The 19464-nt window shown below is 40.6% G+C and overlaps 1 protein-coding gene across 1 annotated transcript in view; it reads left to right on the forward strand.

The window, feature by feature from the left end:
• Positions 1–2989: 2989 nt before the first annotated feature.
• The window catches only part of LOC122794749 (transmembrane emp24 domain-containing protein 11-like), a 214640-nt gene continuing 198165 nt past the window's right edge, over positions 2990–19464 (forward strand). Inside the window, exon 1 of the mRNA XM_044063385.1 lies at positions 2990–3119. Within this exon, the coding sequence (XP_043919320.1) occupies positions 2990–3119 (130 nt within the window). The remainder of the gene's footprint in view (positions 3120–19464) is intronic.

Genomic DNA, 19464 nt, shown 5'->3' on the forward strand with positions numbered 1-19464 from the left:
CATGGTTTGCAATCCTGACACTGCCTAGGGTGACAATACCTACTACATATGCATAGGGGTCACTGTGTGTAGCTGTTTCTGCAACAAACCAGTGGACCAAGTATGGCTGGATTTGGTGAACGTTCTGGTATGGTGGCAGGTTGTGTGTTGTAGAGGGTATGCTGGGTAGGCTATTATGCATCCAGGTGTGTTGCATTTGTTATGGCCAGTTCCATCAGGACCCATCTGTGGGTATGTGATGGTGCTGTATCTATACATTTGTCTCGCATATTTCCATATTCATATGTTTGTGGGATTGTGTTCTACACTATGGCCTGTCTGCTTGTCTTGCAGCTGTTTCTACATGAGGTTGTGTTTCTTTCCACTTCACCCTCTGCCCCCTCATACACCTCTGGTTCACCTTTTCTACATACGACACAAGTATCACCTTTGAGGAATTTACCATTAAACACACACCCCTCACACACAAATTACTCACACCCCATAGAGCACTACTTTGGTTGTTGGCCCATGACACGGCCAGAGTTACACATTGACTACCCTACATGTGTCGGGTACCTTTATGGTTGTGTGGACTACCCTGCCATGTTTACTGTCCACATGCTATACCTCACGCACATAGGTACACACCCTTACTTCACTTTCATTACTTGGTTGGTGTATCCGGGTACTACCCGTTTGACTGTGTCACATACACGATCGGATTATACAGCTGCCTTCTGGATTTTGCCAGCCTGTTCTACTCATTGGTAGGATGGCACCTTTTCCTCTGTCCAAGCTATTCCTTACACATGTCTGACTGTTGTGGACATTGCCTCCCCACAATCAATGGTTGTGTTTCCACCTTTTCAATTGTCCACAGTGTGACATAGGGTTACCGCCTGTCCCACTTTGCGAGGGACAGTCTCTCTTTGGGCAGTTGTGTCCTGACATGTAATTGTCAACATGGCAAATGTCCTGAGATTTTAGGACAAACATAGTTCTTATATTTTATGTGATAGTTGCATTAAACAGTTAATTCTGTATCTAAAATACCTGACTGTTATGAGAAACAGACTAAGCAACTAAAATGCTACAGGAATACGCTTTTCTGTAGGCAAAACAGTTATGTTCTGTCCTTTATACTGGCCGTGGGTATGTGTTGGCCTGTACAGTCTGATGTCTGTACCAAACATGTCCCACTTTGGCCATTTGTGAGGGTGGCAACCCTACTGTGACAGTTGCGGTGAACACAGCATATTTTACAGGCCGACACATACCCATGGTCAGTTCAGCAGATAGAACTTACAATTCTTGCCTATATCTAAGCTTATTCTTGTAGCATTTCAGTATCTTATTCTGTTTGTTATGACATTTATGTATTATACGTCCAGTGAAATATGTTTAATGCAACTATTGCATGACGTCTACGGAGGAATTATGTCCTATATTCTCTAGACATTTGCCAGTTTTACATGTTTGTGTCAGGACACATCTGCCCACAGAGGGACTGTCGCTCGCAAAGTGGGACAGGTGGTAATCTTGGTCGAAGGTACGGATCATACTGTTCCTTTCGGCCTACATGTGTCCATGTTGTTATGGCTCGTTTATATGCTCCTTCTGTTTCGTTTACATGTGTATGCTATTTCCTATCACATTTGGTATGTGAAATACGGACATACCTTTTGTATGTGACTATTACATGGCTTGTGGGATATGATTCAGACATACGATCACTACCTATATCTACATTTCTCCTCGTGTATTTTGTTATGGACACATCTGCACAGCTATGTTCCCTCCCTCAAATTATGGGTCAGCTGGTGACCCTCTCCGTTGGACTGGACGTACCTACTGGTGGCGCGCTAACATCTGATATGTTTCACTTCCACATGGTATAGCTATCTACACTACGTTGGATTACAGGCACATGGTTTTCCTGTCATTTGTTCATGGGTAGGGACCCGTTATTCCCTACCGTGCATTTGTGTTTGAGTCTTCATTTTCTGTTCGCAGGGACTCTGCTTTGCATACGCTTCAGTCTCCACGGACACTGATAGGTATGTTTACTATTGCTGTTGGAATATAATATTCAGCAGTTTAGGTTGCTCCTTGAAAGCCGACATTGACTCGCCTCCCTGTGCAACTTCGATACGCCCCTTGTACTCGCGCACGTTTCCTATGCACGTGGCTGTGGTGGCTGCGCGCCTTCATTAATATGTATATGGCGTGACTACTCCACATCTACGCCGCACGGCCGGCGCAAACCTTATGCCGGACTTGCACCGAGCTTCATGAATCCGGGGGCATGTCTTCTAACCTTTCTTGTGTTAGTCTCAAATATGTGAGTGATGAAACTGTGCTATCAAATGTGGAGTTATATGCATATTTAATAATGCAGATCCTCCTCTACCCCACCTTGAAAAAAATCAGAAAAAAGAGCACAAAGATTAGGAGACACATTAATTCTGTAATAATCTCTAAAATACTTAAAACAGTTGGTCTGTCTTAGGCACCAAATGTTTTATGAAAGAAGACAACCATAAAAAATACAATTTGTGGGTTTGCTTTAAGAATAACATTCCCTCAGTACACATGAGCAAATATTATACATGTTTTACATATAGGGCACTATATACTATTGATTAATTGACTGAGTGCTAGTTAATTATATTAAACTTCTCAGAGGCTTACATAAAATAAAGTCATTCCTTCCAGTCTAATGAAGTTCCTATTTTAGCAGGGCTAAAGTAATATTATCTGAAAATACTACTTGATAAAGTATTACCTTCATATTAAGCAGTACTGACTCAGCTATAATGTTCTTATCTATGTACACAGCTGTCTGTTCTCATGAAAAAATCAATTAAGATTCTCCAAGGCTCTCATCAGCCAGTAATGCAAACATGAATAAAACAGAAGCACAGAAGTGTTAGTTGCTATAAGTTAACAACAGACCAGTTAACCTTACTAAAGTGAAGCGTGTTTTTCAACTTTTATAGCTAAGAAAATGAACACTAAACTTATAGGATGTGTCTTCACATCCTGCTTTGCAGTTGCATGTGCTATGTATATCCAGATGGCAGAAAAAGAACAGAGATGCATAATAGAAGACATCCCATCAGACATTCTAGTTACAGGTAAGCAACTTAGAATTTTTGAAGCTTCATCAATTTTTTCAACTTGCTTTCTTAATTTCATTTCCAGTAGTTATTTTAATGGGATCCTGCTAAAGTGTAGAAAAATAGTTAAAAAGTTTAATTTTTTAACAGGAAATGGTTTTCTCCAGTTACAGTCCACAATTATTGTTTGTTGTTCTGAAATACAGTCATGTTGCTGTACTGTAAGATTTTTAAAGCTGCATGCCATTCTAAGTAGAGTGTGTTTTAAAATAAGCCTTACTTTTTGACACATGCTTGGAGAGAAGATGAAGCATATGCAGTTCTTGACAAATCTAAAATCAATCCCCAATCATGCAATTCATTAACATTAAGGGAAGAAAACGGTGATGAGGCATTGATTATGATGGGTTATTATATGTTTCAGATATCGCTATCAACATCATATATTATTTCACAGCTCAAAGCTCATGTTTCTCATATTTCATATTCATTAAGAGCAGGTATAGGTCGTAATACTCTGAAAACTATCAGCATTACAAGAATAAGAAATATATGACAGAAACATGTAGAATACACCTTTTATACACAGGGCATGTTAAATGTATGTTGACAAATTTTTCTTCCTATATAAAATTAAGCAACATTTTCAATGAGTGTACGCTTACTTATACTCTTTAGATGTTACTGTTCGCACTTCTCTGTAGCTGCAAAATAAGCCAGGTTCCAAAATTACCTTACTCAGCTAAAATCATTCCTACTGTGCAAGCCTAAAATGTACTAACAGCACTGTAAGCCAAACAATTACCAACAAAGTTCTCAACATTGATGCTATATTAATGTTATATACCACCTTGGAAACACTCCTTACTTAAACTGAGATATGATGATTAATAATATGTTGGCAACTGCAATCGACAGAAAGTGATCATGTTCCCAACAGTACCTATCTGTTGACTTGTAGATCTCGTTATTAAAAAAAAAAATATATATATATATATATATATATATATATATATATATATATATATATGAGGGCTGGAGATAAATTATATACCTAGTGTATCTGTGTGTGTGTGTGTGTGTGTGTGTTAAACTGAGTTTTCCTGTAACTTCAAGCTTAGAAACAAAATGTATTGCATCGGTAATTTTAGCACACTGGCTGCGGTATTGTCATGCAATTTAACCTGTACCATTGTATGTCCTATGCCTATGATCATATCACCAGTGTTGTTATTTTTGACAAAAGATATAAAGGTTAACTCAGATTTATTTTCAGCGTTGCTGTTAATTGTGTAATATTAATTTCCATGCTATCTATTGCATTAGTGCTGCCTGCTGCTATCTATCCAAGTTTATAGGGTCATAGGTATATACTATGCTAATGAACACAAGGGCCTTTACAGGCCTAGCCATGCTTCCCAAACATATCCAACAAGTTTTTTTTTGGTGCCCAGGATTTTTAGGGGTACATTTTAGGGTTATATGTAAGCTAGAGCATGAGTGGCCAAACATTTACAGGCTGGCTCTGTCCATTAGAGACACAGGATCCAGACCAGGGGTGAATTTCTGAATTCCTATCCACTGGTCCAGGTTACACTTGAATAAGGTTAGGGATGATCTCTGTTTCACCTCGGTGGGAAGCCTGTGAAGCAGAGCTTGTCCCTAATGCAATGCAATACTAGCATTTATAGGATCTCTTTTTATCTGGTCCTACTGTTATTTATTAACGTACATCAGAAAGCAATTGTTTGTCTTGCATGTGTAAGTGTTTATTTGATTTAGTTTTGCCTCATTTTCTTCACTGGTATGTCATATACCTGTAACTTTTCAGAAAGTTTATTGTACTTTGTATCATACGTGGATAGCTGACTGAAAATAAACTAATTTGGCTTACATGTCACTAGATTCATTAGAATGATATTTTTGTTTGCTGAATTTCATCATAGTTAAGATAAGGAACAGGGTGGCAGTATTTGAATGACACATATGTTATCTTCTTTTTATATAACCTACCTCAAAGTGCTGCAACCTTGGAGTTGTTATGAAGCTAAGGGAGCATAGGGGTCAAATCTGTACACTGCTTTGTTAAAGGGCTTGCACTCCCCCACTTCATGTACAACTTTTTTTTTTCATTTTAGCAAGTCTCAATATATTAACAGTCAAACAGTTTCAGGCTGATGTATTAGTCCATTTTCATGCCTATACCAGAGCTATGCGTGTAGATGCCACACATTGTCACACTGGTGACTGTTGATTTGGACAGTGGCCTCACAATTCCATATATGTAGTGCATTGAATGTATGTATCCTTTCTCATTCCTGTCCTTATGTGCCTCTCCCTCTTTACTTAACTCATTCTTGCATTTTGTTACCATTTGTGCATTTCTGTTACATATGCTGGGCAAACAAGACAGTCTCTGTAGTTTTCTTTTTGTTGATCTGATACATTTTACATGCAGAAATATTTTCTCTGCATAACTGCTCCTTTGAGGACAAGCTGAATCAAATGTGCACAACGTGGCCGGCTTACTGTCATAGAGGCAAAACAACCCTGTCTGAAGCCAGTGATTAGGGTTTAGAAAGAAACTTTAGATGCCAGTATAGGTGCCCAGAGTGGGGAAAGCCAAGAATGACATGGGGACTACTAGGTTACTACTACCAGGACTGTATAACAGATGGCCAAGGACAGAGAACAACAGGAGCAACATAACAATAGAATGGAGGGATACAGAAGAACACTGGTGTAAACATGCAATGACACATAAATATGCCCAGTCTCTGCCCACTGCACATTATGCCTTCATAGACATACAGAGGTTTCTGACTGGCTACTTGGATGAAAACCTGCAGCTATTCTGGCCCTGTCTTTATGTTCCCTTCAGCCTGAATTGTTTTACAGGCAATAAGGTTATTTTTTTCTAGGTAGCTGAAGATCCAACGGAGAAAAAATGAAAGTGGCTAAGCTAATGGCCCTGGGGACTTGACAATCCTAGCCAAGAGTTTATCCCCAAAAGGAAACCTCACTCAGTACCTGTTGCCCCTGTCAATGAGGGACACATTTGTGGTTTCCCATCCTCTCATCAAGGTTGCACTTGAAGAGGATCATCAAGGTACTCTCTTCGATGTGTATGGGAAGTTTATTCCAGAGACAGGGCAGCCTCTGGGAGACAAACCTCTCTCTCCAACAGGTTTTGTTGATGTCGTATATTAGATTCAGGCCTTTTGAGCAGGTAGCACATGAAGAGTTAGACTTATGGATATGAAGCATCTCTTGTAGGGCAGGGTCTGAGATTGCCTTTTAAGTGAGACACAGATCACCCCTGAGCAATCTGTATGATACAGAGTAGAGTGATAGTGATTTGAGCCCGTCTCATAGGACAGGTGTTGGAGGCCATGGATTCTCTTTGTGAGGTATTTCAGTGGCCTTTCCAGTTGGTACAGATGTTTGGAGAGATACATCCCAAATGTGGCATTATACTCAATTATTGGTCTAATGAGGGAGGACTATAGAGAGGTAATAACCTCCTTTTTTCTGAATGCAATCCCTTTACTTATGAGATGAACCAAGTAAAAGGCTTTTCTGACCACTGCCGCTACATGATGGTCGAATGTGAGGTTGTTATCAACCTGAGTGTCCAGGTCTCTCACCACAAGTTGTGTGCTTAGGGGCTTGCTGTTGATATGGTCATCACTAGGGGTCATGTTTTTGCCGAATGGTATGATGATACAATTTTTTGTATTTAGCTTGAGGCTATGACTTTGGCATCAGTCACTAGTTGCTGTGAGACTCTCTTGCAGTATGTTAACATCATTTGGGGAGTCAATGACAGCACCCAACTTACAGTTGTCTGCAAACTTGGTCAGCCCCAGGCCTTTTGTCTTTGCCTGGACCTCTGAGAAATTGATGCCAAAGAGTAGGGGTCCCAGGATAGATCCCTGGGGAACTCCACTAGTGACAGGTCTGTTATTGGAGGTGGAAGTTCCTATTCTGACTTTGAGGGTCCTGTTGGTGAGTCAGTTGGCCACCCACCTGATGAGGTAGGGATTTACGCCAAGTTGAATTAGCTTTTCGATGATGCCCTAGTTGGGGATTGTGTCAAAGGCCTTGACCAAGTCAAAGTAAGCTGTATGTACTGACTTTCACTCATCTTGGACCTTGGTGACAGTCTCAAAGAAGTCAACCAGGTTCAACAGGCAAGATCTGCCCTTGAATCCAAATTAGGTGGGGTCAAGTGCATGGACATTGCCTATGTCCCTGTTTAAGAGATCCATAATAATACATCCATGGCTTTACAGATCAGACTTGTCAAGCTAATGGGGCAATAGTTTCCAAGGTCAGTAATGGCACCACCTTTGTGCAAGGTGATGACAAAGGCAGTTCTCCACTCTGCTAGAATGAAGGCTGTACTTAGGCTGTGATTGAATAGGGTGCTCAATGGCAAAATCAGTTCTTGTTGGAGATGGTGCAGAATAAATCCTGGGATACTATCAGGTCCCATGTAAGCTGTGTTCTTTGCCTTGCATAGGGCCTGTAACACTTATCTATGGAGATGTGAGGTGCGGGACAAGTATCAGTGATGTCAAAAGGGCCTTTTGGGGGGACGTGGGTAAAGTTTGCACTGAACCCATCTGCTAGCAGGTTGGCTAAGTCAACAGGATTAGTGTAAGTGATACTGTAAAGAACTAATTCAGAAAAAACCTGGGCTTTGCCATGGAGGTTCCTAACGTAGCTGAAGAAGAGTTTATGTTTTTTCTTTGTTATGGAGGCTAGTTTTGATTCATAATTGGCCTTAGAGGTTTTCACTAGTGACCTAATTTACTTGTTGAGGCTAAGGAGAGAGTTTTTCCAATTTGGAATATGTTCCTTTTTACCCTTGGACAGCCGTTTCTTCATTTTGTTGTAAAGCCTGTTGATAGAGGATGTTCACCAAACAGGTTTGTGTTTCCTTGAGGAGCAGGTTTTAGTTCTATGGGTATGGCTGAGTTCATGGAGTTGTATGGGTGCTTGTATACTGCAGTGGTGGACTGTTTGGCATAGTTGTCTGCATCCTCTGAGGGAGGCGGTGGTGTGAAGCTACAAATACCCTCCCTTAGGAGGTTGTAGTCAGCTTTTGAGAAGTTTTTTAGTTTGATTATGGCTGGGGTGGGGGGGGGGGATAGAAACTTCAAATGAGACAGTCCGATGATCTGATCTCACCAGGGAAAAACATACTATGGGAGTGGTGCAGCCATGTTGGTGAGAACCAAGTCCAGAATGTTATCTCCCCTTGTGGGCAATGAGATGAGCTGGTCTAGTGCATTAGAACTGAAGAAGCCAAGGAATCATTGAGAGAGTGCATTAGTGCAAGAAGAGTTTACCAAGTCTATGGTGAGATGGTTGAAGTCACCAAAGATCAGGGTATTAGGGGGTACCTTGATGGCGTCAAGTAGATCCAGGTAAGAGGAGTGGGTGTCCTGAGTCATGAAGGGGGGGGTCTATAACTAGCTATAACTTGGATGGGTGTCTTTCCAACTGTCAGTTGTACCTGGAGTAGTTCCAGTGCATCATGATGACAAACCAGTCTGGAGGTGTGCCTGTCCTCAATGAAGATAAAGACTCCACCACTTTTGGTCTTCCTGGCCTCATTTTGGGGCCTGAATGTGGGGAATGAGGTATAGCCTGCTAAAGCAGGGGTGCTCTCCGCAACCCTGATCCAAGTTTCTGTGACCGCACAGACATCAGCATTTTCCAGTGCAAGGAGCACATCCAGTGAGTCCATATTCAGGTTAAGGCTCCTAATGTTAAGCAGCATGAACTGCAATTTGCTTTTTGACAGATCTTTTATGTTGAAAGGCTTGTCTTTGGGACATTGCCTAAAAAGGCACAATAAGGAAGGTAAGAGGCTTGGCCAGGATCCAGAAACATAATGGTGACAGGTGAAGGCTACCTCTGGCAAAGCATTGAGGTCTGTCGACCATGTCATCCCAGGCAGGCAGATACTGGATCCCCTTAGAATGACACCAGAAACTAAGCCAATTGTTGAAGTCAATTATTTTTTGTTGGTATTGTGGTATCATTCTTGGTGAAGGTAGGCTGCTGCTTAGGGCTAGGATCATACCTGCCTGAAAACATACTCTGAGAGTTCAGTCATGTCTCTCTTCATATAGTCCGGGGAAGTACATCTCAAGTCATTCACACGCTACGGGCTCACTCTGCTCCCCTACCCTGCCCCCAATTCTCACCCCACCCCCAGTACATCCATATTTAAACACCCTATCCACAACCCCAGCCACACCAGCAATCACATGCTTTAAGTGATTAAAGTGATTTACCCTACATCCCAATAGTCAGTAACATATAACTCAAACAGTACCTAGCACTATACATTATCCTATGTATTACACTCCCATTATGTCACCTACATCCAACCCACCACATCTTAAGTCCCTACTCTTACTCTCACTTATATCATTTCTATCTGTTCCTTAGCTGCTTGCATTCTATGAGCATCTTAACAGCCTAAGATTCCATTGCCCCAAGAGGCAAACCTCTACTCCAACACTTATAGACATTCATAGCCAAACAAACATACTGAACTCGCCTAACTGCTTACCAGCTAAATATCATAGACTGACTCACATTAAATACTATAGTTCAAAAGCTAGAAAATTCCAGAACCTAGTATATAAACTACTAAAACTTACTCTGAGAATTCAGGTTCACTCCTTAATAGATGGTGATATCCACCCTAATCCTATCCCATACTTTACCACAGCTACAGTGCCCAACACTCCAACTTCTACCAACACACAATTGCTCGCTAGACCCTCTAACTCACTCCTAATAGCCCATCTATTCAGAGAATAAATAATAAAGTTGCCCATATACATGCCCTCATTCATGTACATTTATTTGACATCCTGTGTCTCACTGAAACATGGCTCAGGGCATCAATACAAGACAATGAGATTATTCCACCTGGATACAATATCTTGAGACTAGACTGCAAAGCTAAGAAGGGTGGGGGAGTAGCTATCCTATATAAATCTGAATTAAAAGTGACCTCTGTAGATGCTAAACCACCATTAACTAGTAATGCAGAAATTCTCATATCCAAGATTCAACTTAACAAATGTAAATATATATTTATCATCTGTACTTACCTTACCCCAGGTAATAACACTAACACTCTAGAGGATATACTTAGTTGGCTTTCCACTACTTACCCACAGGAAACCATAGTACTTGGTGACTTTACTATCAACTGAAAGAGCTGTACTTCTGAACAGCCTTCTACTCACATTAACCTACACACCTTCACTCAAACCATCACATCCCCCACAAAGACCAACAAACTTAATAACAAAGAAAGCACCCTGGATTGGATTCTCATAAATAGTTACCACCAAAAATACAAAGTAGGAACCCTCCCTGAAGATATAAGTGACCACTCACTCACCTACTTAATAAGATATAAAAGCGACATTCAAAACCCAACCACCTACAGGACAATAAGAACCAACAAATAGTTTAACCTTGACAGCTTTCAAAAAGAACTTAAGGCATGTGACTGGTCACCCCTGAAATACCTACCATTAGAAAATGCAGTGAAATACTTTAATTCAAAATTTTTAGCTATTCTAGATTACCATGCACCAACACGCACAATTAGAACTAGGACAAAACCAGCCCCTTGGCTCACTAAAACCACCAAACAAAAAATCCTCCTTAGAAATAAACTTTGGGCCAACTGGCGTACTACTAAAAGCCCTGCCAATCTATTCAAGTTTAGACAGCTAAGAAATGAAACAAAATAATCCATATTGTTAGACAAATGAAACTTCTACTTTCACCTCCAACAAACCCACCAAAACAAACCACAAAAACTCTGGTCAGGCATCAATAAACTCCTACACCCAGGCCATTCAGTCACACCCACCCCTTTAGGATCTGACCACAATAGTCCCAAGCAAATAGCCAATACCTTTAACACATTCTCCACAGAGACTATTCAATCTTTAGCCAATCAGCTATCCTCTGACACATCTTCTTCATCCACCTCCATCTCTAACCCATCCACATCATCTTCATCTACCTTCATCTCTAACCCATCCCCATCATTTCACTTTCAACCTGTTCCTACATCCCTTGTCTGTACACTTATCCAAAAACTTAACTACCACCCTCTCTGCAGACCTTCTTCCTGTAGAATACCTGCAAAAAGCTGCAAAAGCCATAGCTTACCCCATATCCATCCTGATTAATAGAACCATTACTGAAGGAAGTATCCCAACAACCTGGAAAATTTCACATATAATCCCCCTGCATAAGGGAGGTAACTCTAATGATTTATCAAACTATAAACCCATCGCCATACTATCTCCACTGGCAAAAATCATGGAGAAATGCATTCATAAACAACTGTTAAACTACCTACTAGAAAACAACTTACTAGCCAACTGTCAACATGGTTTCAGGCCATTTCATAGCACTACCTCTGCTCTACTATCCTTCTCTGAGTGTATTAATAAAAATCACAATAATGACACTCTATCTTCTGCACTCTTTATTGATCTATCAAAAGCATTTGATATGGTTAATCACACTTTACTCATAAACATACTCAGAAACCTGTCTCTAGATGCACTGGTTATACAATGGTTCCATTCCTACTTAAACAACAGGCAGCAGGCTGTTCTATGGGAGAATAACTTATATTCCCACCTCCCAATTGCCCTTGGTGTCCCTCAAGGCTCCATATTAGGTCCTCTTCTATTTTCTATTTTTATAAATGACCTACATTCTGCAATACCTCAAGCTACCTGTATCCAATGCGCGGATGATTCCACATGTTTTGCCACTTCTCCAGCAGACCTACAGTCCCTAACCCAAAACGTGTTTAATACAGTCAAAAAATGGCTACTGCATCGATGTCTCATTTTGAACCCCAAAAAAACAAAACTGCTACTATTCACTCCCACCCGTAGGGTCCCCCCTCTTTATTTTAATGTTACATCAAGCAATGGTACTATTATATCTCCTGACACTACTACTAAACTACTTGCGGTACTAATAGATAACAGCCTTACCTATGATTGCCATATTAACACTACTATAAAAACAGTCAACAAAAAAATTGGGTTCCCTCTACAGGATCAAACCCTTTCTGACTCCACTAGCCAGGACCACTATTGCCCACACCCACTTAATCTCTACCCTTCTTTATGCCTCCCCTATATATACTAAACTAAGTAAAAGCAATTTGAACAAGCTGGCTATGTCCTACAACAATATTGCCAGATTTGCAATGGAGTCTACCTACAGAACCCATCACTGTAACAATCTTCAACAACTAGGATAGTTAGAGTTGCCAAATCTACTACTATTCAACCAACTAACAGTTGCCACAAAATCCTATATCAACCTACTAACACGCCTATACTTACAAACCTTATCACTCCCTATAATAACCTCAGGACCCTACACTCATCAAATAAACTACTGGTACAAATAAGTACAACTAACAATATGACTGGTGATTCTCTGTTCACTAACACTGTTGGTAAAACCTGGAATTCCCTCTCCAGTGAACTAACCTCCCTTTCCTCAATAAAACTCTTTAAATGCAAACTGAAGCCATACTTTAAATCACAATGGTTATGCCCCTGTGCTAACCCTGATTAACTTCCTCACTTATCTCTGGTTATTAATCTCCATACCTGTATAAGCTAGTTACTTTCTATGAACAGTAAAGAGAGTGTGACTTAACTGTTTAAATTGTTATTAGAGATTTCTTTGTATGTCTAACTATAGCTGACAAGTCCTATGATTCTGTAAGCAGAATCACAAGGAACGGCAAAACCTGTTTTGTGCCTGTATTTGTAAAATGTCATTTACTGTAAATATTACTGTGTGTTCTGGAGCTTTTCTCCCCGGGCCTCCACAAAAAAATGGACATATATCCAGTTGGACTACCCCGGTCAACAAATGTAAAATAAATAAATAAATAAAAATAAAAACATGTACAATGACAGAGTCATACATGTACTTGTTGTGGAGACACTTAAGTGCGTGTGAGATGTGGCGGATTCTGGCACTAGACAGACAACTGAATGTGACCTTCTGCTTGTCGAGCCTGGTGAGGGGGACATTGGTGTGTCTCACAATTGAGTCACCAATGTCTATTGTGTTTGGTTTATTATGTCTTGTGGGCTGTGATGGTTTATTGTTAAGCCTTATGGGCTGTGTTTGTGAGAAACTGCTGTGTTGTCTGCTGTGTGTGATGTGTTTGGTGTTCTGTGTGGAATGTCTGTGAGTGTGTTTTGATGATCTCTGCTGTTTAGGTAAGTTTTTATTGAGGACCTTTGCATAGGTGTGCATGTGTTGTGCTTGGCTATGTAATGTGAGTGGTGTGGTGCTTGTGTTGGCAGTCTCCTCTTTGGTAGGAGTACTGACTGTAGTGTGAGAGAGCATGGACTCCAGATTATTGATACACATGCATTTCTCACAGGTGGAAGAATTATGTGCTAGGAGAAGAGGGTTGTCAGTAAACATGAGGCAGGTGCTACACTGTCTCAGTATGCCCAAGTCAACCAGGTTTGCAGGAGAAACTGATGAGAATTGTCCAGACATAGTGTACCAAATGTTTGGGCAGACTTATGGAGAGAGGGTTCTGATAAGGGTTTGTCCACAAAACTGTAGACCTCAAGAACCTTGTTAAATGTAAAGTAACTGGCCTAAAGCACAAGTGCTAAAACCAAAATTAAGATGTTAGAATAACAGATAAATTTAATTAGGCTATTAACAAGCAGTAATAAATGCAGCAGAATAAAAGCACTTGAACACTTAAGAGCACATAGCAAAATAAGGTAATAAAGTATGAAGAACACAATTATAGTAAAAGCAGCTGAATAAAGTGTACATTTTTTTTATGATGAGAGGGAGGAAACAGAAGATAGTTCAAGATTAATGAACTAAGTTGGTTGGCCTTCCCAAATTCTCTCTCTCTGTTTAGTACACTGAGCTGATAAGATAGGACAGGGAAGAGTGACCAAAGTTAAAGAAGCAAGGTGGTAGTCCTACCAAATGATCTCACTGCACTGCATTGAGTGATCAAATGAGATTGGACTGGGAGCAGTGACCAAAATCAGATTTACAGCAGGGTCGGGCAATTCCAAAGCTACCAAGTTTAAGACTACAACAACACTTAGGAGGGAGGGTAGGAAAGACAAACGGTGCAGACAACAAAGGACAGAAAGAATAAAGCAAATATATAAATAATAAAGCAAATATATAAGTACAGTACAATGCAAACTGAGTTGCCAAAAAATGCACTTATAAGTTTGGACTATCAGATGGAAATAGAATCCAACACAGCCAGAAGAATTTAGCTCTGCTACATCAGCTCTGCACAAATTCACAGAAATGAAGTCTGTACTGGGCGTGCATTTAAATACTTGGGATCAACAGTTCAGAGTAATGGTGAGTGTGGAAGAGAGGTGAAGAAGAGAGTACAGGCAGGATGGAGTGGGTGGAGAAGAGTGTCAGGAGTGACTTGCGACAAACGAGTACCAGTAAGAGTGAAAGGGAAGGTCTAAAAGAGGGTAGTGAGACTAGCTATGTTATATGGGTTGGAGACAGAGTGGCATTGACAAAAAGGCAGGAGTCAGAGCTTGACGTGGCAGAGTTGAAGATGTTAAGATTTGCACTGAGTGTGATGAGGATGGACAGGATTAGGAATAAGTATATTAGAGGGTCAGCCCAGGTTGGAAGGTTTGGAGACAAAACCAGAGAGGCAAGATTACGTTGGTTTGGACATGTACTGATGAAGGATGCAGAGTATATTGGGAAAAAGATGCTAAAGATGAAGCTGCCAGGTAACAGGAAAAGAGGAAGGCCTAAGATAAGGTTTATGGATGTGGTGATAGAGGACATGCAGGTGGTTGGTGTGACAGAGCAAGATGCAGAGGACAGAAAGAAATGGAAACAGATGATCTGCTGTGGCGATCCCTAACGGCAGCAGCTGAAAGAAGAAGACTAGAACTGCAACACAAAAAATGCACCTCAGTCAACAGCTAACACCTAAGATGGGCTGGCTCAACAACCCTCCACCTGAAACTAGCTATTGAGTGACCTGAGAAACAAACAGTGCTGACAACAAAGGATAGAAACAATAAAGCGAATATATAAATAATAAAGCAAATATATAAATACAGTACAATGCAAACTGTTTTGTAAAAAAGTGTACTTATTAGTTTGGAATATCAGATGGAAACAGAATCTAACACAGCCAGGAGAATTTAGCTCTGCTATAGTAACTCTGCACAAATTCACAGAAAGGACAGAAACAATAAAGCAAATATCTAAATACAGTACAACACAAATCCAGTTGTAAAAAAGTGTACTGATCAGTTTAGAATATATATATATATATATATATATATATATATATATATATATATATATATATATATATACACCACACACACACACACATATATAGATATATATATATATATATATATATATATATATATATATATATATATATATATATATATATATATATATATAGAGAGAGATACAATTATGTTATGAATGACCAAAATGCCCATCAGAATGTCCACCAAGTACTGAAAACAAACATACCAACAAAAACAGTTCAAGCATTCATAATACCAAAAAATTCTAAGTGCAAAAGACCACAAAAGGAAAATAGTTTTATTTTGGAATATTTTCACTAAAACCCTCCTGTAACACTAACTCCTAATTTGGCTGAATAGTGGTAGTAACATGGAAAGGATTTATCTAAGGTGAGGTGTAGGGTTAGGGGTGGGTTTGGGGTTAGTAGGCATTACTAAGGTGGTCAGGGTATCCCTGACCCTAACTCTATATCTTATCTAATAAAAACCTTGTCAGAAACACTACAACTGCACAAGAGAGCTCAGAGATAAACATTATATACAAAGCCAGGCATACACATATACACACACACACACACACACACACACACACACACACACACACACACACGCACACACACTAAGTCTCTCCCCATCCTAACCCTGTCAAACACTCACAAATGCACACACTAAATCTATCCCCTTATTTAACCTTAACTCTAGCCTTAACCCACAAACATGTGCACAGACACTCTCACCCCTACTTCACTTACCTCTTTCGGTAACAGAAACATTTGACAATTCAAATATTCAGCAAAATTAGTCTACTGTAATTTATTGAACAAATGCATGTTTGATAAATTGCAAGGGAGCTATAAATATATATATATATATATATATATATAGAGAGAGAGAGAGAGAGATAGGTCTACTTCGGAATCCCAAAATCCCTCAAGAACAAACACAAAAATCCAGAGATGACAATCACAAAACAGGAAATACAGAAAAGAGTAAGTTTACCTGGGGCAAGTAAACATTTGCCCAACACAATACTAAGACACATTGCACTAAAACCCACCTAGCTGGGGGGGCTACAATGCCCCCACTCCTCTAACTATATATACCAACTCCGGGATTGCACTACAGTGGAGAAATGGCATAAGACCCCACTCTGGGCAAGTGTTTACTTGTCCTGGGTAAAATTATGTGGTTTGGTATTTCCTGTTTCGAGATTGTCATCTTGGGATTTTCGTCTTTGTGTTAGTGGGATTTCTGGATTCTAAAGTATAATATATATATATATATATATATATATATATATATATATATATATACAGTGGCGGCTGGTGACTTCAAATCACAGGGGGGCTGCAGGAGACAGCTGAATGGGTGGGGTTAAGGGGAAGGGGTGTGGTGAACCAGAAAGGGGAGGAGCTATGCACAAAACCACAAAAAACTAACTTTAATTAAATACGCTGCCCTGGGTGGCAAACCATCATTATGAAAGTCCAATCAAGACAAAAATAAGTGTAGAAGAATAAAAATATTTCAATGCATTGGCTGCATGACAGCTTACTTAAAGGACAACCGCACCCTCAGACTCAAAAAACATATTTATTTCATCATGGTTTGGTGTTTCCTACATTTTAACAGCACTCTGGGACTATTCAGAGCTTTTTAGATATTTTTATATGCAATTTCTGACTCTGACCACATGGGGGCTGGCATTTTGAAATAATTCAGACTGTTTACTCTGCCTCTAAGTATCCCAGAATGCATTGTTTGTCTCCAGAAAATTGCATCAGATCTGCCACGTTTTCCCTTAAGCTGCTGTCACTTCATTGATTTAACAGGCATTCACTGATGTCTTAAAGTCCCCTACTTTTGGTTAAAATGTTATCCTTTTTCAATGACTACTTCAAACACAAGCAGTGCAAATGCTACAGAATGGAACTCAAAAGTGCATTTTATTGCCTTTGTTTCTTAGAAATGCTAACTTGCTTTTTTTTGTGAAGGCTGAAATCTAGTTCTTCAAGGCATCTCCCCTCCCACTTCACACCTACCTTCCCTAGCTGTCAAAGAGCTAAGGGTAATTTGACCCATTGTCTGCATGTGATTGACAGCTCACAGCAGGTGACCAGAGTAATGTACTGTTTTCTTGTCAGCCTTTCCCTCCTTACAGTGGGACACTTTTTTGTTGCACTCCTCCTGTCAAATTTAGAACCAAGCTACATAGCACTGGGAATAATCACCGTTTTGCAAAGCATCAAACTCCCACTTATTTTTCCTTCCGCTTGATTAAATAGCTAACAAATGACACACTATAAACATGAAATATTTCACAGACTTGCATGACAGCACCAACATGCTTTTTAAGACATAATTTAAAAATTACGGTATTGCATACTTCTTGTAATCTGATGTAGTTGTCGATTAATTGTGACAGACATCTGCTTCTTATGTAAAACGCAATTAATGTATACGCATGCTTATTGCAAATTTATGCTCTTAGTTTTTGCAGCTGTTACTGTGCTTCTGCCTGTAATTTGTCACATATTGGTAGGGCAATGTAAAGCAATATGACAATACAAAAACAAAGTTTACAAAATTTAGAAATTACATCCAAAAATGAGACTCACCCACACTTACCCACTCACCTCACCACACTCACCCACTCACTTCACCACACTCACCCACACTCAACTCACTCACTCACCCACCACACTCACTCACCACACTCTCTCATCACACTCACTCACCACACTCACCACTCACTCTCACTCAGACACTTCACTCACCACACTCACTCACGCTCACCCACACTCAACTCACTCATCCACACACACCCACCACCCACACATCACCACACTCACCCTCACCCACATTCACTCACCCACACTCACTTCCCACCCACCACCCTCACCACACTCACTCACCCACCCACACTCACCACCCTCACTCATTCACCCACATTCAGCTCACCCACCCACATTCAACTCACCCACCCACACTCAACCACTCACTCACCCACCACACTCACCCACACCAACTCGCTCACCCACACTCAACCGCTCACCCACACTCAACCGCTCAACCACACTCAACTGCTCACTCACCCACCCACACTCACTCACCCACACCCACTCACTACACTCACTCACTCACCACCCACCACACTCACCCACACCCAATCACCCCACTCACCCCACTCACCCACTCGCTCACCCACCACACTCGCTCACCCACTCACTCACCACACACACTCACTCACCACACACACTCACTCACTCACCACACACACTCACTCACCCACACACTCACTCACCCACACTCACTCACCACACTCACTCACCCTCACCCACACTCACTCCCCACATTCACCCAACCACACACCACACTCACTCACCCACCCTCACTCACCCCCCACATGCACTCACTCAACTCACACACCACACTCACTCAGCTCACACACCACACTCACTCAGCTCACACACTCACCCTTTCACACACCTAACCACAAGTTTGTTTTGGCAACACCAAGAATGACCCCAGGCTTCGTCCGAGGAATGCACAAGTAATTATGTACTTTGGCTGTGCAGACATCAGAAACAGAAACACATGCCTACACAGATCTTACACATCAAGCCGCTCCATTCAAATTGTACATGAAATGCACCCATTGAACAGTTTTCCACCTACAACATTATTAAAGTACTTTAATCCAACACTAGTGAGACCTACTTTACACAGCCCAGTAAACCTGTCCATAGATTCAGCTTCTACAGCACAGTCCAATAAACTGTCTACTGTACATTAGTGTTAACACAGGAATTTCCAGTTCTTATCAGCATAACCACATACACAGTCTTCCACCTCAGACATTTCATGAAAGATGTTTTATTTTTAAACTTTCATCCTTCCCACTTTAGGGGTCTTACATAAATCCCAGCAAAAAGGAGACCTATAAACTGCAATCACCCTGA

The sequence above is a fragment of the Protopterus annectens genome, chromosome 2.part1, assembly GCF_019279795.1.
Source record: "Protopterus annectens isolate FY-2018-M chromosome 2.part1, PAN1.0, whole genome shotgun sequence".
NCBI lineage: Eukaryota > Metazoa > Chordata > Ceratodontiformes > Protopteridae > Protopterus > Protopterus annectens.